This window comes from Staurois parvus, unplaced genomic scaffold (assembly GCF_062004578.1).
Source record: "Staurois parvus isolate SC_StPar_1 unplaced genomic scaffold, SC_StPar_1.0 ptg000287l, whole genome shotgun sequence".
Lineage (NCBI taxonomy): Eukaryota > Metazoa > Chordata > Amphibia > Anura > Ranidae > Staurois > Staurois parvus.
Window position 1 is genome coordinate 29217789 of NW_028318083.1, and position 25979 is coordinate 29243767.

At 41.4% G+C, this 25979-nt stretch overlaps 1 protein-coding gene across 1 annotated transcript in view; it reads right to left on the reverse strand.

The window, feature by feature from the left end:
- Nucleotides 1-2289: 2289 nt before the first annotated feature.
- The window catches only part of LOC149458470 (1,25-dihydroxyvitamin D(3) 24-hydroxylase, mitochondrial-like), a 53557-nt gene continuing 29867 nt past the window's right edge, over nucleotides 2290-25979 (reverse strand). Inside the window, exons 7-11 of the mRNA XM_089682356.1 lie at nucleotides 23285-23427; nucleotides 20092-20258; nucleotides 17489-17567; nucleotides 5828-6025; nucleotides 2290-2400 (exon numbers count right to left, since the gene is read on the reverse strand). Coding sequence (XP_089538482.1) covers nucleotides 2290-2400; nucleotides 5828-6025; nucleotides 17489-17567; nucleotides 20092-20258; nucleotides 23285-23427 — 698 coding nt within the window. The remainder of the gene's footprint in view (nucleotides 2401-5827; nucleotides 6026-17488; nucleotides 17568-20091; nucleotides 20259-23284; nucleotides 23428-25979) is intronic.

A 25979-nucleotide genomic window follows, 5' to 3' on the forward strand; every position in this document is an offset into this window, starting at 1 on the left:
TCAAAATTTGGTATAAGAGACGATCCCTGGTGTGTCAGGTGTAGCCATTCATCTGGATCCCTCATTGATCTTTTGCGGCGTTGTCCCAAATTGAGAAGATATTGTGCTGTGGTGGTAGGGACTCTTAACGGGCTTTTAGAGATCAACTTATTGGTTGACCCAATTACCTGTTTGCTTGGCTATACTGACTCATCTTTAATTGATTAAAATTTACAGCTCACTGTTTCTAGAGCGTTATTTATAGCCCGTAGATCATTTATACTTAAATGGACTTCCCCTCAACCTCCTTTTCTCCCTGAGTATATAATGGAGCTCAATAAATATATTTTTTATGAAAAACTTACCTATTATCTTAATAACTCTATATGGAAGTTTGAAGCATTATGGTCCCAGTGGATGGAGTGTAAGTATCTTAATTTTTAGTAGGGATTATTTGTTGAATATTGTATTCTTTTGTTGGTTGTTGTTTGTTTGTTTGATTGTTCCACCTCGCAAGGTGGGTTGTTACTATGTTTTATTTTTTGTGTAAAATGGAAAAAGATATCAATAAAATCTGAATTAAAACAAAAATAAAAAAGAACAGACTAGCTGGTTGGATCACCAGGTAAAAACAAAATATAGAAAGCTTAAAAAAGAAAAAAAATGCACCCACCACATCTAAGAATTGGCAAGCTGCAATATAATAAATGTTTGCTTTTGAGTTTAATACCACTTTAGAGTGAGTAGGTCTAAGCAAATCAAAGTTCAAATCAGACAAACCTTCAAATTTGGTATATCAAAAAACAAAACATTTTTGATTTGCTGATTTTCTTGAGTCTATCCATAATTGTACCTAGTGAAGGCTCTTAGTTGGTGGCTGTGCAGTTCCGCATTTTAAAGTGCACTGTGGGGCAGAGGAGTTTGAAACCCCTGGAAGTGTTGGTTGCCCTGCAGACTTCACAGAAAAAAATTATAAATGAAGAGGCGTGAGAGATGTAAGCATTTACCTTCTTCTTTTTCAGGAACAGCTTTGTGGCCAATTTGAATTGATTAACAGTGTCACTTCAAAGGTAACAGACAGTGATTTTTCATATGCTGTATTTATTTATTATGCTCAAAATAAAAATATGTTTTATAAAAGTTCTTCTTTTTTAAATCAGGGATTGTTATGAAATATGTTTTTTCCAGTGTTAGATATGCAATATTTTTGTAAGGACAAGAACGCTTTACAGTTGTGTTCCTTTGTGTTAATTATGAAGTAAAATAATAGGTATAACTGTAACACAATAAATACATATCTTTTTAAAAAAATTACACATGGACCTGTGTGTTTATACTACAAAAAAAGTTAATAAGTTCAATTCAAATACATATAACACATACAGGGGTTAGACAAAAAATGGAAACACTATATGATTTGCAAGTGTGAAAGTGATGTTTTGCATTGAAAGCGGAAGTGATGAAAGATTCTTTTGCTTCTGCTGTGTGATGAGACACCTATCTATTCTGTGGGAAACCTCACTTTTGTCATTCACTGCGTCCGCTGCTAGTAATACAGAGTCATGTCAGAGATTACTGAGCATCAAAGAGGTCAAATTGTTGGTGCTGTATAGCAGGTGCCTCTGTAGTTGCCAATTTATTTGCTGTGTTGCGAGGTACAGAATCAAAGGTTATGACAGCACGTGAAGACTGAGATTGAGCTCTGCAGTCACTTTTGCAGCAGTTATTTTCTTATTCCAGGTCACAATCCTGGGCAATGTCTTTTTGTTTCTTTCAGTCAGTTTACCATGTCAGTCGCAGTTATGCTTATCAGACTACGTTTTCCCAGAAACTATATATGCCATCATAACCTTTGATATGGCAAATAAATTGACAGTTTCAGTCACAGAAGCACCAGGTAAGCGGCACCAACAATTTGCCATCTTTGAAGCTCAGTAAGCTCTGACATGACTCCATATTACTATCAATGCACATGGTGAATGACGAAAGTGAGGCTTCCCACCTGTTAGCTAGGTGTCTCATTAACACGAAACATGTTGTCACTTTCACACCTGCAAATCATGTGGTGTTTCAATTTTGTCCAATCTATAAGATAGCATAATACAGTAAATGTTTTGGAAATATTTAGAAAAGTATCTATCAAACAAAATAAAATGTTAAATGCAAGCAGAGTTACAGTATCTCAAACATTTTAGCATAATTGTATCTAAAAAAAATCAGAATGATAAAAAGATTGAATTATTACACATTTTATAAGAAATAACAAGAATAGTATAAGATACATTTCTAAAATATGTACTGTAGGGGTATCTATCGCTTCTTCAAAGATACAGGCAGTTGACGTGATGGAATCATGAGCCCTGAGATAATGCCTTTGCAAGGTTCATTGTCAGTTGCACATATGTAAAAGTTTTGGATTATCTAGAAAAACAAGTATAAAATTAAAAGTTAATAACTTTACCTTAAAATGGATGCCATGTTAAATATAAGTCTTTAAAGAATAAGTTCACCTTTTAGACAAAAATAATAAATGCACATGGCTGATGCCATACAGGTCTCCTGCAGACCTGTCAGAATATCTGCTTGCTGTACGGGATGTACGGTCAAGCAGATATTCTGACAGGAAGCTTCAATGAACTACCACGGAGCTCTCACAGCACCTTTTTTAGTTAATTGAAAACTACAAACCAACAGCCACTAAGGCTGTCGGGACTTGCAGTTCATTCATTCACAGACGTCCGTGAATGAATGATGCAGCTGTGTGGGCAGAGCTGTTTTCAAATTTGACAGATAGTACTGGGAGTGCATTACAAGTCCATTCATTTTGAATGGCACCCTAACACACCTCCACAATGCACTGCTGTGCGTCAGAAAACATAATGCAGTGTGCTGTGCTGTGCTGTGAAAAAATGAAGCCTGCACTATTGTTTCATGCATTGACGTGCATTATGATTTATTTTGAATGAGTTGCCTAGCACAGAACAATGCAGTGTGCCACAACACACACATTTTCATACAGTTTGTTGTGAATGGGTCATAAAGAATTCGGTACATTTGCTACACATTCACTTTACATTGACCCACTTTATTTACTCGAAAATATTGTCTGTTCAGTGGGCCAAAAATGCAACATTCACTTTATTTTAAAAGAATGAATGTCGCATGCTCTGCATATTGGTTGGACATCCCTTAAAATAAAAAATTATAAAAAATGTGTTTCATTTTGATTCATTGTTTTAGTTTAATTAAATTAGTTTAATTTGTTTTCAGAATTAGTTTTGTTTCCAAATTCAATTCAAATTCAAATTGATCGAATTTGGAAAATTCAAAACGGCATTTGAATTTGAATTGGCATTCAAATTTATACTATTTGAAATTCGAATTTTGGAAGATAGTTATATTCTATTTTATTCTAATCTATTCTATTGTTTTTTTATAGGCTTTTCTAGTCTATTCCATTCTTTTCTATTTTGTTCTGATTTGAATTTATTCTATTCGAAATTCAGAATTTAGGAGACAGTTATATTCTTTTTATTTTATCCTATTCTATTGTTTTTTTCTATTCTATTCTTTTCCATTCTATACTAATCTATTCTTTTATTTTATATTGTATTGTTCTCTATTGTTTTACTATTCTCTTCTATTCTTATATTTTCTCCTTTATTCTAATCTATTCTATTCTTTTATGTTCTAATATATTTTTTCATATTAGAATTCAAGTAGAATTCTATTTAAATTCAAATTTCATCTGAGCTCCATCCAAATTTTGTTTTGTTATTTTGGATTCATTACTATTGCAGTCTGGAAATTCAGTTACATCTGAATCTCCGAATAATAAAAAATATGTCCAAACTTTGATTTGGAACGAAGTGAACCGCACATGTCTAATCCATGGCAAGAGAACAGTAAGTGTGTCCCCTCCCAAAAAAGGTGTACTCCTGTCAGAAGTTCCATGCCCATTGCTGATGTGAGTTTTTCAGTACCAGCGGTGTCAAAGAAACTCTCAATAAGGACAAGTAAATCAGTGGGTAAAAAAATATACTGTACATACAGTTAAAAACTATTGTTCTTAATTATATTAATATTTACCTTTCAGGTTCAAGTTTCATTCTCTAATGCAAGGTCCCAAAACAGGGAGCACAACCTCCTCTTTGTGAACCTCTAAACTTTTCTCAAAAGTGGGAATCCAGACAAAGACATTTTTTATGGTCATGGTGAATTCAGAGTAGGAATCTCTATGGAGCTTTGTGTAACATCAGTGACTGCAAATCCATGTTTCTTAATAATCCAAATTTTTGTAATTATATTCTTGCAGAATAATGGAACTTTTGCCACCTCTTTTTCAAATTCTGAGATGGAGGAAACCCTCCAGGGCACATTTTTAGATGCTACTAAGACATGGAAAGTAAATCCTAGATTTAATGAACACATTTTTAAAACTGTAACTGTTCAGGGGAGAAGGTTGAGACACATACTGTAAGCCCTCTTGCCTATTACTCAAAACTTCTCCTAGGATCCGTGAGTACCGAAGAACCCCTACGTATGCTGGCATAATAATGCATTAAGGGAGGTACTATTATGGAGTTTGATAGGGCCACTGTGTCAAAAGGAGTGATAGCAAACTAACAGGCAGTACAGATGCTGAAGTGATGTAAAAAAGGGGGCGAAGTGCACAGGGGCATGGTCCAAGGAAATAGCAGACAAGTGCAGAATCAAGGCAGTAGTGAAGACAGAGAGAAGTCAATAAGTCAGTCATGCACAGACTGAATTTTCAGTAGTCTCTACAGTATAAAGAGACCATTTCATTACAGGACCCCTGTAATATAACAGGATCTATACTTACCTTTCCAGTGGCCTTTGTGTTAAAAATGAGACCATTTCACTTCTCCCCTAGCTGGAAAAGGTATTCCTTATTTCAGTTTGTGCATAATACCTGCTTCATGCCATGGTTTCTCCCAACAGCTAATGTGCCCCTACAGAAACCATAGCATGGGAAGTGATGAATGCCTGCCATGACTGGGGAGAAGCAAAGTGATAGTAATTCAACACAATGGCCACAAGAAAGAGAAGTATAAAGCCTGTTCTTTTACTGGGTGATCTTTGAGTACAAATGACCCTGTGATGAAAGGGCAGGGGCGGACTGACATCTCATGGGGCCCCCGGGCAATAGGGGATCATGGGGCCCCTGTGTGCTTGCCAAAACTCAAAAAAGTCTATGAAAAAGGTACCAGGGGCATCTCATGGGGCCCCCTACTGACTCTGGGCCCTCGGGCACTGCCCTAGTTTCCAAATGGTCAGTCCACCCCTGTGACAGGGTAACAGAAAACATTTGTAATTGGGGCAGGTGTTCACTACCTTGTAAACTTAGGTGATAGTAAAGGCACCTTCTTTTTGAAAAACTAATTTTCAAGCATTCCCAAAAGCTGAAGGACTATTATGACTATGGCTACCTGCTTGACATGAGGTTACCAGTCCACATGCCAAGCTGATACTGTTGGGGAAGACTACTTTCATGAACAGACAATTGGACTGTATAATAAATCCAATATTTCTACATCCTGTGCTATTTAAAAAGATCAACTGTGCATTCACTGAACAGACAGCCCACATTTTCTCAAATATGATCCTACTTTATATAAAATGCGCAATGAATGTCAGTGAATCCATCATGATGTGAATGATTTCACCAGAGATTTATAAATATGTCCCAAAGATACATACACCCTTTCCTTTAGAGGAGAGAAATGCAATGGTGGCTAAATTGATATACACAAATATTTAATTAATTTAAAAAACATTTTCAGCATCATAATCATTCCAATCACAAAGGTGCATATGTTAATATTACCCAACACAAAGCTAACTGAAGCTGCAACTCTGCCAAACGTCTTCCAACACACATTCTTTTTCCAACTCCAAAAGGAGTGCTTGTGAATGGGTTAGCTGAAGCCCGTGGCTTCAACCACCTCTCAGGTTTGTATTCTCGAGCATCAGGAAAATAATCTTCATTCCATATCATTGCATGAAAATTAATCATTGCTATAACCTATAAACAAATACAAATGAAAACAAATGTGATTAAATAACAAACTTTAAAGTGAGACAAACAGTGCAAACCAAAATCCAATTTAAGTAAGTAGTCAGACACGTACATTTTTCAAAAAACATGCACATTTCAATAGAACCCAGAAAAACATGTCAACCCCCCTCCTCAGCAGTGTTTGCTGAGGATATAGAGCACTGATACAGACAAACAACTTTGAAAAAGGTACCCTGTAGGCATTGACAGGAACCTGTAGTAAGCAAGCTGTCTTCCCCAGTTCTTTTCAAGCAACTGTAGCTATGTTCTATTACAGGTTCCCCCTGGCAAAGCACCTTCACATCTTGAGGACATGTGGTCTAGTATGGTTTGGAGGGGGGTCACCCCCTTTTCCTGGCCAGCCAGGTGCATGCTCAGATTAAGGGTTTGGTATGGATGTTTAGGGGTGCTTCACACTTTTTTTGCATTGGTTCCCCCTAAAATTAATACCAGACCCAAATCGGTCTGGTATGGATTTCCTAGGGAACTTCATGAATTTTTTGGAATAAGGTACCCTCTTAAAATCTATGCCAGACTAAACAAAATACAACACAAATGATATTTGCAAGGAAAAAAATCATAAAGTTTAAATTGCTGGCAAATTACATTCATTCTCAGCTTATTTAAGAAAAAAAGTACATAAACCCCTCCTAAGGTCATTCAAAAATATATAGAAGACTCTTGACGGAGTCTGTGTGCTGTTTTAAAGCTGTCATTATCAGCTGCTTTGGTTTTTTTGTTTTTTTTTTTATTCCAAAAAACAAAGTTTATTGAAAACAAGATACAAATTATCACACGAAAATGTACAGATGAAGTGCACATAGGACATACAGAAAAGCATAAATCATACAAAGGCAAATGAGGTCCAACGCAAGACCAAACAGTGTGGATTAACTAGGCCACGAGAGGGTTGTGCCTGTAATATTTAGGTATGCTTGTCAAGTGCTAAAAATAAAGAGACGTTTGGCCTCCTATCATATTGTCTTGCGGTAAAAATCTGTAGGGGGGAGAAGAGCAAATACGATGCCTAGGTAAGAGTCAATACTACAGAATACGATGGTGGAATTGTGCGAATGTAGGAGTAATTGTCATGGGAACCGCTAACGAATTGCGGGAGGTGATGCTGACAGCATACTCAGTGTTCTATTGGAAAAATTGTCCGAAACGTGTGTAAGCATATGAAAAGAAAAGAAAAGAGAAGGCGAGAAAAAAGGGAAAGAAAGAGGAAGAGGAAGAGAGAGAAAAAAAAAAAAAAAAGGGGGGGGGGAGGGGGGGGGGAAGGGAAGCAAATGGGGAGGGTAAAATAAGAGAGAGGACAACCATCAAAAATATCTTATCCTCAATACAAACAGTAGCGGGTGCGGGTGGAACCTACGCTATCATCGGCATCAAAGAATGCGTGTGTAACACAGGGGGGAGTATGATGGCACCCTCAGGTCAAATACCACTAAATAACACTATCAGGAAGTCCAAATCAGGTTCAGACAGATTGGTCCATGAGGGATTGATACTCCGGGGTAGTCAGAAAATGGGTCCAGCAGGCCCATACGTGAGAGAATTTTGTAGGAGTGTCGAGGGCAGTCGCAACCAGTTCTTCCATATCCGCCGTTTTACCCACTCGGGTGAGCCATTCACGTATAGAGGGAGAGCGTGTGGAGCCCCACAGAACCGGAATACAGAGTCTGGCTGCGTTGAGGGTACAGAGTCTGGCTGTTGGGGAAGGCGGGGTTAAAATGATGAATTCTTGAGGGAGTTCGGTACCATCTAGAGGCTAATTTGTAGCTGTTTTCTTGTGTCGAGACATTGAGGGAACATTTATGAGAGTATTGGAAGACCAGGTCCCAATCTGAGTCCGACAGCTCAGAATTAAGATCTCTCTTCCAAGCCCGACATGCGGGGAGGGAGTCATAAGACCGGCTCTCCACTAGAAGTGGGTAGATCTCCGAGATCAGATGTTTCCGCGGTTCAGCCTTCGCGCATGCAGATTCAAATGGGGTAAGAGAGCGATGCCAGTTATGAGGGGGTTTATGAGAGAGCAGATAATGTCTGATCTGGAAATATACCCAGAAAGGGAATTCGCTAATACCCAGGCTTTCCTGCAATTCTCGGAGTGTTTTCACCTTGCCCTTGTGGAGAAAATGTGTCACTAAGATCTGTTTGTGTGGCCAGTGTTTCATTAAAAAGTCTTTATGCATTCCAGGGGGGAAGTCAGGGTTGAGGCGTATGGGGGTCAGGGGGTTGGGTGTGCCAGAAATGGCTGCAGATCTACAAGCCGAACGGAAAATTTTTAACGTAGGTCCCACCAAAGGATGGGTGAGAAGAGCTTGTGGCATGTGTTTCGGCGAAAGCCAAGGAATCGATGCCAGGGGGAAGGGCGAGCAAGCATTCTCTATAGATATCCAGTCTTTAGAGGCAGTGTGAACGTGCCAATCAACTATCCGGGAAAGATGACAAGCCCAATAGTAGCGGTAAAGATCAGGAAATCCTATACCCCCTTTAAGTTTAGAGAGGGTTAATTGGGAGTAGGCAATACGCGGACGTTTGTGGCTCCAAAGGAACTGTGAACACAGTCTTTTGCAAGAAGCAAAGAAAGCAAGAGGTAAGTGGATTGGTAATGTTTGGAAGAGATACAGGAGACGGGGAAGTACATTCATTTTAATGATCGCTGCCCTTCCAAACCACGAGAAACAAGGACGGTGCCATTTATTGAGGTCCTCTTGCATAGAGCGAAGAGCGGGAAGAAAGTTTTTCACATAAAGGTCATCAAGGTTACTGGTGAGCTGGATACCGAGATAAGTTAGGGAATCCCTTTCCCAGTGAAATGGGAATTGGGCCTCACAAGCAGAGACTAGCTCAGCAGACAAGGTAATGTTAAGGGCGGCAGATTTGGAAAAATTTATTTTAAAATTCGACAAATATCTGAAAAGGGCAAAGTCTTTCAGTAGGTTCAGAAGGGTGATGTGGGTCCGCCAGGAACAAGAGAATATCATCCGCATAAGCTGCAAGCTTATATTCCTTGTCTGCCACCGTGATTCCTTTAACATCAGGGTTTAAACGAATTTTCCGCAACAGGGGCTCAAGGGATAGGACAAACAAAAGCGGGGAGAGGGGGCATCCCTGACGTGTGCCATTCCGTAGATGAAAGGAGTTTGACAGATGGCCGTTCACCCGGACCCGGGCAGTAGGGGCAGAGAAGAGGGCCATTATAAAGTTGAGCATCTTCTCACCCAGACCCAGTGCCACTAAAGACGCATTCAAGTAATCCCAGGCAATCCTGTCAAAGGCCTTTTCTGCATCCAAGGAGAGGAAAAAACCCGGAGTGTTAGACCTGCGAAGCCAGTGGTGGAGATTAAGGGCCTTGATAGTGTTGTCCCTTGCTTCTCTACCAGGGATAAATCCAGCTTGGTCCAAATCGACCAGGGAGGGAAGCAAGGGAAGAAGACGATTAGCAATGATCTTCGCGAATAGTTTGACGTCCACGTTCAGCAAGGAAATGGGTCTATAATTGGAGACCTGGGTGTTGTCCTTCCCGTCTTTGGGGATAACTGTGATGTGAGCCTCCAACAGGTGGTTAGGCGGCCCTGAAGGTTGAGCGAGAGTGTTAAAAGCAGCAAGAAATGGAATACCCAGTATATCTAAAAAAGATTTGTAATAGGCTACTGAAAAACCATCAGGGCTCGGGCTCTTCCCCGGTTTCATCTGTTTTACTGCGGATTGCAGTTCAAGTAAGGTGAGATCATTTTCCAAAGCGTGCACCAGATCCTCGGAGAGGGCGGGTGAACCGTAGAGATGGAGAAATTCAGAGATCAAGGCAGTTCTAGATTTGTCCGAATGTATAGGGGGACGTTCCGGAGGGAGGTTGTACAAAGATTTATAGTAGCGTTCAAAATGGGCGGCAATATCGGGGTTGGATGTAGCCTCAATGCCATCAGAGCCTCTGATTTTATGTACTGTCATACTAGCCCGTTTCTCACGAAGAGCTCTGGCTAGAAATTTCCCGCTCTTATTTGCGAACTCGTAATACAGCTTATGTGAAAGAATGTATCTTTTTCTAACCACCTTACCCAGTTCCGTGAGAAGCTGTGTGCGTGTATGCGTGAGTTCCGAAAGGGTCGACGCAGCCAGAGTCTGTTTGTGTACTCTTTCCAAAGAGCGGATCCTATCTGAGAGGAGCTTCAGACGCTCCTGTTTGGCTTTCTTACGTCTCGTCGCAATGGCTATAAGGCTGCCCCGAATGACACACTTGTGGGCCTCCCATTGTGTGATGGGTGAGGTGTCTGACGAGCTATTCAAGGAAAAATATTCAGCCATATTAGAGCGGAGCTCTTGAACAATAGCTGCATCCGCGAGAAGGGAAGCGTCCAAACGCCAGTATTTGGACCGCGGGTGCGAGATGGGGAACCGTAGCGTCATGGTGATGGGATGATTGGTAGCAGCATGGAGGAGAGGGAGATCTGGTTGCGACAAAAAAAAATAGTCTATCCTAGAATACTTATTGTGTGGTGGGGAAAAAAAAGTATAATCTTCAACAGTGGGGTAAAGTGTACGCCAGGTGTCATGTAATTGTAGAAGCTGTAATTGTATATGTATTTGCCTGAGAGCTTTGTAGGGTAAAAAAGAACTTCCCGAGGAGGAGTCTAGCAGAGGGCTCAAAGGGGCATTCAGATCGCCTCCAAGTACCAGTAACCCTTCCTGGAAAGCGGCTAGGGCAGAGACGATTGAGCGCATGAAGGAGACCTGTTGAACATTAGGGGCATAGACATTGGCGAATGTGAAAGGTCTGTTAGCGAATACTCCCTTTATAAACAGGTATCTACCCTCAGGATCCACCATGGAATCTGTTATATGAAACTGGAGGTGTCTGGCGAACAGTATCGCAACCCCCTTAGACTTAGCCAGGGGGTTGGTGGCGTGGAGGACCGTGGAGAAGCAGAAATTGTAAAGCTTTGGAATGGAGTCTTGGTGAAAATGCGTTTCTTGTAAAAAGACCACATCTGCTTTCTGTTTGTGTAAGTAAGAGAGGAGCATGGAGCGCTTTTCGGGTATGTTCAAGCCTTTGACATTAAGGGAAAAGAGTTTCAGAGACGATTGTCCCGTCTGTGAGGCGGAAGAAAGCATGGCTGCTGGAAGGCGAAGCCTGAGTCCGAAGCTTCGATATGCCGAGGATCCGGGGGATGGGAAAAAGAAGGGGGGAGGGGAAAGAGAAAAAAAAAAAGGGGGGGTGAAAAAGAAGATTATAGATAGTATACGGCTTGAGGAACAGACCCACTGTTCCACGTGAGAGAAAGAAAAACAGGAAGAGGGGAAAAGGTCGGGGAAAAGGAAGAGGAGCACAAAGATAGAAGAGAAGCTCAGAAAAAAGATAAAGATAGAAGCCGAAAGAAAAGGGTCAGTGGAAGCTCACCGAGCTCATTGTGTGGGGAACGAGGTCGGCGTAAAACCAGGAAGTGCGCATCCGCCGGCCGGCCGGCCGAAATTATAAAACAAAAGGCAAGAACAAGGGGGCAGGGTTCGGGAGAGGTAAGTGGTGTCAGAAATCCGCAGGGGTGCAGCACATAGAAGGTTTGGGTACCGGTCTTCCGTGGGGGATGAAGTGTTATGTAACATGCAGAGGAAGAAGACCTGGGCAAATTTAGTAGGTGTATCACAAGTGAAATGTTGCCGAGCGAGGGGTCTAGCTACACTTAGTATTAAAGAAGTGTAAAGGCACATACAGAGTGAACGCATTGGGAAGGACAGCCTAAGCCAAGGTGAGCGCGAGACAGTAAAGGGGCACCTCACTGAACGGAGAATAGCGAAAGACCCCTGCACATATTACAGGCAAACCGCATCACAAGGCAAAAACATAACAAGTCAACAATATCAAAACATGAATGAGCATGACAAAAACAGATAAAACGTCAATAAGCCCCTGTTCAGCAGTTACCAATGAAGCCCCCTAAGATCAAGGCCCGTCATCAATCCCATAAATATATAAGTATCAAGGGGACTAAATAAGACACAGGAAACCCCCCTCCCCCTTCCCCCCCACACAAATATAGTAGCTGGCGCCCCCAGGGAAACAAAGGGGACGAGCATCACCTCTCTCGGAATGGCGCAGGAGTGGGGAGGAGGAGGCGGAGGGAAGTGAGCATGGGGGTGATCAAAGGCACGCAGGCCCTCAGGTATGCCATTTCGGCCAAGTGAAAGCCGGGCTGGAGAGAATGACATGGTTCCATTCTGAAATGTCTAACCAGTAGCGGGGAGAGGTGATGCTTGTCCACACAATCAGATTCCACGGACTATACGAACAGTTACACTCCCCTAAAAAAGCAGTTATCCGTCCCCGCATACAATAACCACCTCCCCTCAAACCACCCCCCGGTGGAAATTTAGAGACACTAACATATTCACACAGAAAATATACGTTACAAATTGAGCAGGGATCACTTCCGAAGGATCGGGAAGGCCAAGCGTTCCAATGTCCACGGAGAGGGTGGGGGGGCGAACAATTCAACACTGAACAGCCCCAAGCGAGCAGCAGGACGTGAGGGCGAAGACGTGAGGGCGAAGTTCAGAGCTTGCCAGGAAGACGAGGCTGGAGGACTTTCATCGCCCAGGATGCATCCGGATGGTAATAGGAGATAGAAGGCTGGGAGAAGGCACAAATCGATAATCAACTGGGGGCGGAGGACTCGCCGTGGGATGCGGAGAACTAGGTGACGATTAGCAAGGCAGAGCCCAGAAACTGTTCCCCCTTGTAGGCGGACGAGTCAGCTAGAATGAGGCCAACGCCCGACCCCTTGTAAGGCAGGAAGGAACTGTGGAGGCCCAATATTTGCGTATAGGGCAATGACAGAGTCCCATGGATCACAGGCTGCAATCTTGACGGATAAGTAGTAAAGGCAGTAAAGTAGGAGTCCGACGAGCATTGATCAGAGAGCGCAAGTGCGCAACTGGAACATTTGGGGCGGGTGGACGAAAAAAGGTGTGCAGTAACAGTAGAACGTAAACACTCAGCAGGGTATGCATCGAAGTAGCAGTGTTGAGGGAAGAACAGGGATCATTAGGTTTCGCATCTTGGCCTCCTGTGCGCTGGAGAGGCCGTCGGGCTGAAGGTAGTCGTGGCGTCCCCTATGAGGCGTCTCGGAGGGGTCGATGGGGCCATCCGCCCTCTACGATAAGACTGACCGCGCCAATCCATAGCACTATCCTCGGCTACCAAATCCTGGGATAGCGGTAGTCTCATGGAGCTGAACCAATCAGGCAGGTCAATCAGTGGGATGTCTATGGAGGCACAGAAAGAGGGCAGTTCTTCAGGGGTTCGCAGGTTGTAAGAACGACCACTAACTTGTACAGAGAGACAGAAGGGGAACCTCCATCTGTACGGAATGTTACGCGATCGGAGCGTATCCAGAAGAGAGCGTAAAGCGCGCCGTTGGCGCAGGGTGGTGCTGGATAAGTCCTGAAACAGTTGTATTTCTGTCCCCTCATATAGAAGGCGCCCTCTGTCTCTAGCACATCGGAGGACATCTTCTTTGAGCGGAAAACTTACTAGGCAGCAGACAATATCACTGGGTGGGTACGCATCACCCCTCCTGGGGCGGATCGCTCTGTGCACACGTTCGATGTCAATCGGGGTTGCTAGCGGGCGACCAAGGAGGTTATTGAATATGGCCATCGCTGACTTGGGAATATCGGTATTTTCTACTGATTCTGGGAGACTGCAGATTCTGATATTATGCCTGCGGCCACGGTTATCTAAATCCTCAATATGCCTGTGGAGTTCTCTGATAGTTGAAGCGTGTATCGTTGACTGATGTTGTAAATCAAGAATGGCGGGTCCAGTTTGCCTGGATGCGGATTCCACGTGGTCCAATCGCGAACCCATGGCCCTTAAATCATTACGCAGATCCCCTAATGCTGCAGTGAGTGTGGCTGTCACGGTGGCCTTAATGTCAGCGGCCACAGCCTGAAGATTACTTAGGGACAGAGAGGCAGAGGGGACATCATGCTGAGGCACTGTGTCTGGAGCTGCCTGCATGTTAGAGCAGGGAGGGTTAAGTGTGTCAGCAGCCGTAGAGAGGGGGGGGATGCAGCAGGAGAAGGAGATGGCTGCGGCCCTTCCCTTTGCTGCTGGGAGCGGAAGAGCTCCTGTATGTGTCTCCCCTGCACACCCTGGCTCCGTGGGGAGCGCGATCGGGCACCGGATGAGGTCTGGTCAGCCTTCCCCATGATGTGGCAGCTCCCTCTCACCCCGCTCCGTTGTATGGCGATGCAGAGGGATCCGGCCGGCGGGAGCTCCCTCTCTATGCGGCCATCTTCCAGCCGCGGCAGATCACGCCCCCTTTTTTTTTTTTTAAAGTCATTTTCTTGCCATTTAAAAATGTTTTTCCTTTGTAGGGTCAGCTGCCCTCTACTGGTAGCTTCTCATATCAGTCTTGTGTATACTTATGTATTAGCACTTCCTCTCTCTGGGAGGCTGGCTTTAAAAACCCCAGAAGGAGCAAGCAGAGATAAAGAGCCACATATTCCGTCCATGGTGCTAAATTCTAGGTTAGAAAGGGCTATTGTGCAGGTATTCATTTCTAGTAGTTTGACTGCAGCTGTCTAAAGCTTCTTGAGTGTGCATCTGAATCCTTGTAACAGACAGAGTATCTCTGTCCTATTGTTATTATCACACATGCATAGTGCCAGATAGCTAGGTTTGTGCTACTGTATGTGTGTAGTGGTCACCTTTTAGTATATTAGTAGGTAAACCTTTTTATTGCAATAGAGTTTATATGCAGATCAAGTTATTTTATTTAACCCTGTCCCTTCTGGTAACCAGCATAGGCTAGAGCCAGGTTAGGCATTTGATGGCTCTGCTAGTTAGATGTCTAGTTGCATGACAGATTAGAAACTACTAGAGACTGAGAAGCAGAATATATAGGTGACTCTGAGTTCCAGTGCCACGGTCTCTACATGTGAGATGCTGTATTCCAGGCTGGTTGGACAACGGCTGTAGCATCTCTCTATCAACCCAGATATTGTCTTAAGATCTCCAACAAAAAGAATAATGCAAAATTGCAATCATCCTCAGGATCAGGGGTGGACTGACAACTCATGGGGCAATAGGGGATCATGGGGTCCCTGTGTCCTTGCCCAAACTCAAAAAATCCTATGAAAAAGGTACCAGGGGCATCTCATGGGGCCCCCTACTGACCCCGGGCCCTTGGGCACTGCCGAGTTTCCAAATGGTCAGTCCGCCCCTGCTCAGGATCCTCTGCAATATTCATCTGGAGGTATATCTATTAAGAACTATATATTGGGGTACATGTGCATAATTCCATTAGGACTCTTGGGCCCTTTGCTGATAATACCTGTTTTTACATTGTATGCATTTACTATTACTATTATTTTCTTGTATAAAGCTCACATTATTTCCATACTGGTGATCATCTACAGCAGGGCTTAAATTTTCGAGTCTAGACCTACTAGCCAGGCATAAACCTTATTCTCCACCAGTTGCCCCACCGATTCTTGCCCAGGTCTGCCTCCAACCCCACCCCAAGCCCGAGCCCCCAACCCGCCCCCAGCCCTGCCCCCAATCACGCCCCCATCCCTGCCCCCAATCACGTCCCCCTTAAAGCTTATGAAATTACATTTTTCTTTAAAATAAAGAGTCTAAAATATAAAAAAACTGCAATTATAACATAGCTTTATTATGTCAATTTAAACATAACAGAAATATCTTAATAGCAATAGGGTGCAATCAAAATATCAAGTTTTACACCTTTAAACCTAGTGAACATTTTGTATTTTTTTTGTTTATCTCCTGCATCTTTAAAAAGAGACTTTTTAATATGACGATATGATTTTTGTTAGTGAGCACATATTTTCAGTTATTATTGCAGTTTTTACTTAAACTGATTTTTGTATAATACTTTTTATATTTTTATTATTCATTTATTAAAGTCCAGTCATATTTTAGCAGAAAATTATACAAAGAAAATCAATGTGTTTTGGAACAGTAAATAACAAGTGTCTTACAGTTTATTTTGTAGCCCTATGCTCAGAGGTATACTGCAGTATACTAAGGCCACTGAGCTCTGTGTGAGGGCAGTACAGTGGTTTCTCTACAGTGATCCCCCAAGGCGGTGGAGAGCGGGCCTCTCCTCGTGTCCCCCGCGATGGGGGAGAATGGACCTCTCCTCAAGTCCCCCGTGGCGGTGGAGAGGGTGTCTCCTCTCAGAGGAGGAGAGCAGAACTCTCCTGCACCTGTCCCCTCAGCGGCGCTGCCAGTGTAATGGCGGTGCCGAAGAAGCTGGAAACCGGAAGTTGGAAACAGGAACTCGACTTCACAATGAAGCTTGGAGCGCAGGTGCAGCCGCTCCATCCATCATCTGTGCTCGCCGCTCACCAAACAAGAATTCCTCCTCGCATTTGGCGAGCAGGCGAGCGGCTTTTTCAAGCCCTGATCTACAGTATATATTTTTGGTTAATGTTATATTCTGGTTGCAGTAGTTAATCTGCTCCCAATTACCTTGATTAGATTGCTGCTTTATTTCCCTGGAAGGGAATCCATGCTGCTTATACTGGGCAAAGGTACTGTCAACTTAATTATGCAACCCACATTTCCACTTGGCGAAAGTTTGGTTCTCTTATTTACCTACAGGTTTAGTGCAATATCCTGTTTGGGGAGGGACATTTCTCATAACCCCCTTCCCCAAAGAGGACTAAACTATGTATATGTCAGTGCTAAAAATCAAAGCTCCTAGTTGAATAGACTTTTTAAATTTTGTTTTGCATTGTTACACTGTGTTACCCTCCCCCCCCCCCCCACCTTCATTCTATTTTTTTTACACCCTTTGCCTATTAGTCCAGAAAATGTACATCTTTAATTTGACAGATTCAGCTCCCATTGATTTTAAGAAAGTTTGAGTTTGGCATCTGAAATTTGCAGAACTCCTTGTCGAACAGGTTTGACTTATCACTGGTCAAAAACCATAAAGAGCTATTTGCTGTGAAAATAACAGCATGGAATCCAGCAACAGATGGCATGACCTCCACAAAATCCTGCCTTCAATATCATTGACTCAGTCTGAGATTGTTTGCAGAGGCAGAAGTAAATATAACAGTCAAGGTCTGCAGTGAAAGCATGTTATGGTTTTCTGGATACTTGGAACAACCGACCAATCAAATACCTTTAAAAACTGTATGCTAAACAAATTGTTGTTTTTTTTATTCAAGGGATTCTCACACTAAACATTGATTTAATTGTTTTTTTTCTGTTTACTGTACCTGCACTTTTTTTTGGACAGTTCTTGATTAATAAACTCTTTTTACAATATTTTACTAAAAGCATTCCATTAACAGCAATTTCCAAAAGTACCTGAAACCTTTGTACATTATTGTAAGTAATGGCTAAATGAATAATTGAAACTTTTATATTACATAAAAAATACTTACACCTTTTGGAATCAAATATCCACCAAGGTTTGTGTCCTCCTCCATTGTTCGACTGGTAAAAGGCACTGTAGGTGTTAGTCTACAATAAAATGACACACAACACCCTTAAATGATTCCTAACTATAACACTTTAAGTAAAAAAAATAACCACATTTTACTTTTCAATGTAATGTTTATATTGCTTTAGAAGGCCAAATGGTAACACTGATCCACAAAACGTTTTAAAAGAGATTTAACTAAAATAGTCATAGTGCCTGCTTTTTAGGACTGGTCTAACCAGGAGGTTCACTTTAAAGTAAATTTGTCACCAAGATATCCTAGAATTCTCAAATAGATTTTGCATTTTTTTGACAGCCAACTGTAAGTAACATCAGTGCCCTGGAAATAGAAGTGCTGCCCAGGGATCAGAGAATTAAAGTGATAGTAAAGTTTGTTTTCACACTTGTACATACAGGTAAGCCTATAATAAGGGTTACCTGTAGGTACTGTAAATATCTCCTAAACATGCATTGTTTAGGAGATATTTACTTGTGTTGAACACCGGCTCATGTGCTCTGAAGGAATGGCATGTTAGTGCCGTTCCTTCAGAGCTGTGTGCCGTAAAATTGACTCCTGCACGCATGCGCGGGAGTGATGTAATCGCGGCTCAGCCATTCAAGCTAGTACAACATACCAGTGATGCATACTAGCACATTATAAAATTGCCTTGCAGGGGAAAACTTTTTTTTTTTTTTTTAGAGTTTACTACTGCTTTAATGTTTTTACCATCTTGGTCACTGATACCCCTATAAGCTTGGATTTGCACAGCTGTCATTTGCCAAAATAGCATCTTGTTGTCATGGAAGATGTAAAGCTGACCATAATGCCTTATCATACAATCTCTGTATAATCAACAATAGATTTAACTATATTATGTAAACAAGCCATTTAAAGTGTATGCAGTCTGGAAGACCCTTAAGGCTGGTACACACTGGCAAAATATCAGCTGGTATCTGTTGGTTCAACAGAAACCAGCAGACATTCGGCATGTGTGTACAACTGTCCAACAGAAGCCAGCCTAACATCCGGCTTCTGTCAAAAGGACATGCTGTAAAATCAGCAGCCAGCTGGCATCCGATCAGTGCTCGCAGTCAATGACTGTGAGTGCTGATCAGTGTGTCCTGGCAGGGAGGCAGTCCCCTTGTCAGAACACAATAATTAAGCTGGGGAGGTTGCTGTACTAACATCACTTGTCTTAGTACAATGATCTGTCAGGTTTTTTTTTGATCAGCCCACTGAACTGAATGCAAAAAAAAGTATAGTATGTACCCCGCATTAAACTGCATAGTTGATGGTAGATGCGAATTAGATCCATCACTTTGCAATGTGTATAGTATACACTAGTATAATCAAATTGTAAATTGTATGATTCTGCTTTTGCTTGGCTCCCCCAAACAAAATTAGCTGCCAAAAGAACTTTATAAACATATGTTACAAAACATATTGAAAAAAAAACCTCAGTCTCAACATCTGAAGCTTTGGAGGGTTGCTGGTGGCATCTCTATACCTCATGACAGCCAGGTCATTGCAGGTGTGCATTCTCATGTGATTTAAAGTGTCTAAAAACACTAGAGAGGTGCAGTGATATCACCCTTGCCTTCAGGAAGCATCATAAGCTAGGACCAAAGTGAGAATTTTTTTATCTCTTTTTTATTCCTTTTTTTATTTTTAATGATTTTTGTGCAGCTATGTTTTGGTTGAGAGTAAAATAGACCTTACATTTACATGCATGAAAGTCACATATTTTATATTGTCACAGCTACTCTATTTGTGTTCCTTCAATAAAATTGGTTACCAATCACTTACATGTGTTCAAATATGTGGTTTACACATTCAAACATTTACACAGCATTTAAATTAATTTCCCAACTAACAATTTTACTAACAATATGACTTCCTACAGTAGTATAACAAAAGGAGAACTATAGAAGAAAAACATCTTACGGTCTTTAACCTCCCCTCATGTCTTTAATGATTCATTATATTCTCAGTGTGATAGAAATTGAATTGTTAGTTACTTGTGTAAATAAAAATAATATTTAATGTAACAGAGCATTATTTTACACTTTGAACAAAACAAAAAGATTTATATATAGAACCTGTAATCTAGGGACTCTTAAATGTAATAAATGTATGGAACAGTTCAAATACAAATACTATGAGAAAAAAATAAAATATTTCATTTCCATGAAATGTCAGCCAAATTTGAAGATTTAAAAAAGCAAATCACAATTTTTTGAAATTCTGCAGTTTTGGAGAAATGTATTTTAGTCAGTGGAGAAAACAAAATTTAGGTGGACTTTGTTGTTCCCTAAAGAGTACAACAGGTTTTTGTGGGACATGGAAATCCATTCAACTATCCTGGACCTTTTCTTTTGTAAATTAAATACACAAATAAAAAATAAAAAGGCCCCTCATTTGTACAATTATTTTGTGAAAATGTTGCTATTTTAGGGTAAAATCAATAATTTCACAATTAAATCACTTTTGTTTGCATCACTCTGCTCATCAACTACCTACTAATAGCCATGATAATACAAACAGTAATATTAAGTAAAAATAACCTCATTGATTCTTTAATGCAAGCCTTCAAATATGGCATCTTTTGTAAATCATCAGTAGATGGTGACTGGCCTGGTGGTAGAACAGTTCGGATTTCATCTAGAACTTTTTCCTGAACATCACTGTGTCTTGATAAATTGTATATTAACCATAATAGAGAATTGGCTGTCTAAATTAAACAGAAACAATAAGACAAACAGGCCACATTGTATCTAAACCTTAGTTCCATGTATAGATTATTATTGCTTCTTTTTGCAAGAAGATTTTAAATATGTGTTTGTAGTGCAAAAATAATGTCCATGCCCATTTTACCATAGTGCGGTGATTCACTTAGTAACATTATGGATGAATGAAATTAAGAGTTACCATAAACCCAACATTTCAGTAGATATCAAGAGAGCAGATTCGGGAAAAATGTCACCATTTTTAGGACGATGCATTGGATTTAATGGGGAAGATTATATTAGGTGTGTGTGTGTGTGTGTGTGTGTTTTTTAAGGGTTTTAAATGTCTCCATAGGGTCACAGAAGCTCTGTTCAACCATAGTGCACCTGTGTCAAAAATTACCATTTTTAATATTTCTTTCACAGACAATGTCAGGAAGATGCTTGCCATAATGCAGCTGAAGCCTCTGGGCTTACACAACGACGCAGGTCCAGATGTGCGAGGGCCCGTTCTGCTGTGCATAGTTATGCGCATTTGCGTTCGAGCATGCGCACTCTCGGATGCCTGTTGCTAATGTTGGCACCAATAAGACTATTTAACCTCCCTAGCGGTCTGATTATGTCCATATTTCTGTGCTCAAAGCGATAAATTTTTTTGCATGGAAATATGTATTTTTTTTATTGTAGGCCTGTAGTTTTTAGGAATAACTCACTGAAATCTGTCCAAGCAAGAGTCTAGTAAACATCCCGGGTATGTTAAAATTTGAAAATTAAATAAATAAATTAAAATAAATTTATTTCAAAATTATAATCAAACCAAAAACACTGAAATTTGAAATATAGCGCCAAGTTCGCACAGCACTGAGCAAAGTCGCAAAATCGTTTTCAGTGTCTGATGGCGAATTTCCCCACAAATCATTATCACTCAATTCTGCAAGTAGTTCTGATTTACTATCACTGTTCTCTAGCTGGACTAAAACCGATTTTGACGTAAAGGGACGCTTTTTGGACACCATGGACATTTCTCAGTTTCCAGGCAGAAAGAATGGTAAAAATGCAGGCAGGGCACAGGACAAAGCACTAGGGACAAAATGTATGTGAAATGGTTTGATACAGTAATGTTTTACTATGTTATTTTAGTGTATTGAGTGAATGTCACAATATGTCATTTTCAAATTTCCCGCCGTTCCATTCCCCCATATGTCCCGACGCTCGCAGGGGACAGAACTCAGATGACAGATGCCGGCATCCGCCGGAGTACATTACAGGGGACACTGTAGGAGGGACATCGCAGGAGCACAGGACAAGGTAAGTGACTAAGGGATCCCGGAGCAGCGCCGCATGGTAAGCCCCAGTGTAGCTCGGGGTTACCGCTTTTGGTACTGAAACTTTACCCCGAGCTACACTTGAGAATACCGCCAGGGGGGTTAAACCCAGCAGGACTATTAGCCTGTGCTGTCTGATCTTCAGCTCCCCCTCCTGTATTCCTGTGCCTGTTCCTGTGAGTGATACCAGTGATTGACCCCGGCTTGCTTCTTGAACTCTGCCTCTGCTTTCTGTCTCTACTTGATCTGCTCCCACCATCACTGACCTTGGTTTGTGAACCAACCATTCTTCTGCCTGCCGTTTATGCCTGATCCGCTTATCTGTTACCAACCCGGCCTGTCTGACCCTGCTTACAGCGTGCTACACTGCCCTGCAACCACCCTGCCCAGCTGTGCTGTCTCCTCTGCTGCCAACCTGCTTTGCCACCAGCCAGTCCAGCTGTGACATCTGCCTGCTACCAGCCTGCTCTGCTGCCAGCCGGTCCAGCCATCCCAGTGCCAACAATTCCTGCACAGACTACAGGACTGAACAGGCACTCATACCCTGCTCTTGTGGTTGCTGTTCCACTTTCATGGCCCTCGAACCGGAGCTGTACGAGGGGCCTTCCTCTGCTCACAAGCAAGGTACGTGACAGACAAGCAAAAAGAACAACAACAAAAAAATCAACAGCACAGAAACGATAATCAAATACACACAGAAAAAAATAAGAAAAACACAATTACATCGAAAAAAAAAGCATTCAAAGGTGCTGGGATTTTTATGTGAGTTCATATAAAGTAGAAGGGTGCAAAAATATTTACCAGTGGGTACCCCAGCAGTTTACCAGAGAAAACTTGCACAAATGGAAGGAGCACCAAACAAAAAGATAAAAGTGCAAGCTACCTTGATTGTTGACCGGATACTGCTGGCCAGTAACTCTCCTGATCCAGTTAATAGCTCCCCTGCACAGATTCTCACAGGGAAGCTCTATTTTGAGTCCATTCAAGATTCTTATTTTATCTGAAACCCTGATGAAGTTTTCTTTACCCCAACTCTCATTGGCTATGTCACAGTCAGGGTTCAGACTCGGGGAAAAGAAGCTTTAGCAGTTGAGAGACTCCCACCAACCAGCAGCATAGGTATACAAACAGGTTACTATGACACAGGCTCACCTGAGTTGTGTGGTCCATGTACTAACTTAATTACAATCCTAAAAATTACAGCCTCAAGATTAAAAATTATATATAGATCTTATTTTTTAATTTTCAAAACAGATTTTGATGGAGCAATTTAATGAGCAAAACTGAGATTTGCTGATTTTCAGTAACGTCTTGCATCAAGTTATAGCAATATGTATAGGGACTTTGTAGTTACATGATTGTTCAGTAGGCACTATGGTTTCCTCCTACAATCCTTGGCAATTGGTATAGTTGTCCCAAAAGGGTTCCAGGATGTATATGTAATTCTGGTAAGGGCATTAGATCACACATTCCTCTAGTTTATGGGCTGTAAATCTTTAACTGTTCATATATATAGCACATTTGGTGCTTCATCACACATTAATGACAATTATTGTCCAATATTTTCTCTAAAATATCCAATCTGCTATAAAAAATTTACTTTTCTTTGTGTATTATGCATGACCGGCTGCATTTTTTAAAATATTATTTAAAAAATATATTAACATTATCTGACCATACACATTTAGATAGATAAAAACACTTACAGTTTCTACACCCCCAATCTGCAGTTCAGTAAACAGACCAGCCAGCTGTTTCTTGGTGAGGGGATGATTAGAAGAGATTGTGTTAAGCAAATCATGATTCCATGTAGGGATGGATTTAAATCTCTTGTCAATAAAACATTTTGCTGGTTAAAAAAAGGGGAGGAATGAATTAAACGAGTTCACATCTGGGTTTAGTGAAACTGAATCTTTAAAAGGAATGCATACGCTTTATACTTTAATATTTTTAGATAATAAGCAGTGCCATCTATGTGCAGCAATAACAACAAATAATTTATTTCCACAAAATTGGCAACCTTACCCCTTATGATTAAGTCGATGACGAAACGCGTCAAAGGAAATGACGTCAAGACGTACACCGGAACCGGAAGTTGACCGGTGGCCATTTTGGAGAAGGGAAACGATCGTATCTGGAGTACCTGGACGTTTTCCTGGATGGCTGTGAGGTCTCTTTACTATAACTAAGCGATTTTAAAAGGCTATTTGATGTAAGCAGTTTGAATAAAGGTCATTTTATCATGTGATTGGCGGTATTACACTATCATGTCCCTCATGTTTTGTCTCTGGATGGAGTGAAGCGCTTGGAGATATTGGGATTACTGTAATTAAGGAATCCAGGGAGGATCGTGGAGATCACTTATTCCTGGGAAAGATCTACAGGAGAACTGTTTTGTTCAGCTGTTGGATTATTATAGGCATGCTTTATTAGGATTGTTGGTAAGGGTATCCTTACTATAAGTAGAAGTGCACACCAGTTTGCATTTTTTTGTGTGGCACTGAAGAGTGATTCACATACACAGTGTTTTCACAGATTATTTCACGTTTTTCACGATCTTTCACTATTTTTTTCACAATTAAATTACTGCATAAATTGCATGGTATGAAATGAATATTTATGTTTATAAAAGGTAATGCACTATGTGATATTTTCTTTTTTTGAGGTATACAGTCAGGTCCATAAATATTGGGACATCGACACAATTCTAACATTTTTGGCTCTATACACTACCACAATGGATTTGAAATGAAACAAACAAGATTTGCTTTAACTACAGACTGTCAGCTTTAATTTGATTGTATTAACATCCAAATCAGGTAAACAGTGTAGGAATTACAACAGTTTGCATATGTGTCTCCCACTTGTTAAGGGACCAAAAGTAATGGGACAATTGGCTTCTCAGCTGTTCCATGGCCAGGTGTGTGTTATTCCCTCATTATCCCAATTACAATGAGCAGATAAAAGGTCCAGAGTTCATTTCAAGTGTGCTATTTGCATTTGGAATCTGTTGCTGTCAACTCTCAAGATGAGATCCAAAGAGCTGTCACTATCAGTGAAGCAAGCCATCATTAGGCTGAAAAAACAATATAAACCCATCAGAAAGATAGCAAAAACATTAGGCGTGGCCAAAACTGTTTGGAACATTCTTAAAAAGAAGGAACGAACCGGTGAGCTCAGCAACACCAAAAGACCCGGAAGACCACGGAAAACAACTGTGGTGGATGACCGAAGAATTCTTTCCCTGGTGAAGAAAACTCCCTTCACCACAGTTGGCCAGATCAAAAACACTCTCCAGGAGGTAGGTGTATGTGTGTCAAAGTCAACAATCAAGAGAAGACTTCACCAGAGTGAATACAGAGGGTTCACCACAAGATGTAAACCATTGGTGAGCCTTAAAAACAGGAAGGCCAGATTAGAGTTTGCCAAAGGACATCTAAAAAAGCCTTCACAGTTCTGGAACAACATTCTATGGACAGATGAGACCAAGAAGTGCTGGGAGCCACCAACACAGTCAAGAACAGGGGCGGACTGACAACTCATGGGGCCCCCGGGCAATAGGGGATCATGGGGCCCCTGTGTCCTTGCCCAAACTCAAAAAAGCCTATGAAAAAGGTACCAGGGGCATCCCATGGGGCCCCCTACTGACCCTGGGCCCTCGGGCAGTGCCCGAGTTTCCAAATGGTCAGTCCACCCCTGGTCAAGAACAGCACGTTGGAGACCCGCCTGCAGTAGTTCCACAAAGTTTATTGAGAAAAATTCAAAACATATAAATGGTATAAATTGTACAATGTAATACAATGTGCAAAAGAAAAACGCGGTAAAACACAAATCGCACATGCCAAACAATAAGAAATACGCAGGCGAACAAAATAATAAAGCCATCTCGTGTCACCTGTAACAATAATGAAGTTGAACTTGGAAAAAAAAAAACACGAGTACACAGCAAAAAAAAAAAAAAAAAAGAAGGCAAACACCAATCATAATCACCACATAGCATACAAAATATCACCAAACGAGCAGGATCATTTATTTGCACCCCCATATATCTTTTATCGTAGAGTAGAAGAGTAGGGGGGAAGGGGATAAAGCTAAAGGTGCTGGGCTTCTGGTGCAAGGAAGAAGTTACGAAAATATAGAAAGCTCGGTGTTATCCATGAGGAGCAGCAAAGGTACCACTCAAAGGTAGCCAACGCATATGAAAATAACTCCGTGGAATGGGAGAGGCACATGTGCAAGTGTAATCCGGGTGTGAGATTAGGTTGCCTATGGACAGAGGAATAAACGTATGTGTAGAGGAAAAAAAAGGGAAAAAATGAAGTGGAGAAGATGTGAAAAACAGCAAAGACAGTAATGGCAGGTACAGGGCACAATGAGGAAGGAGTCAGGAGAAAATAAAAA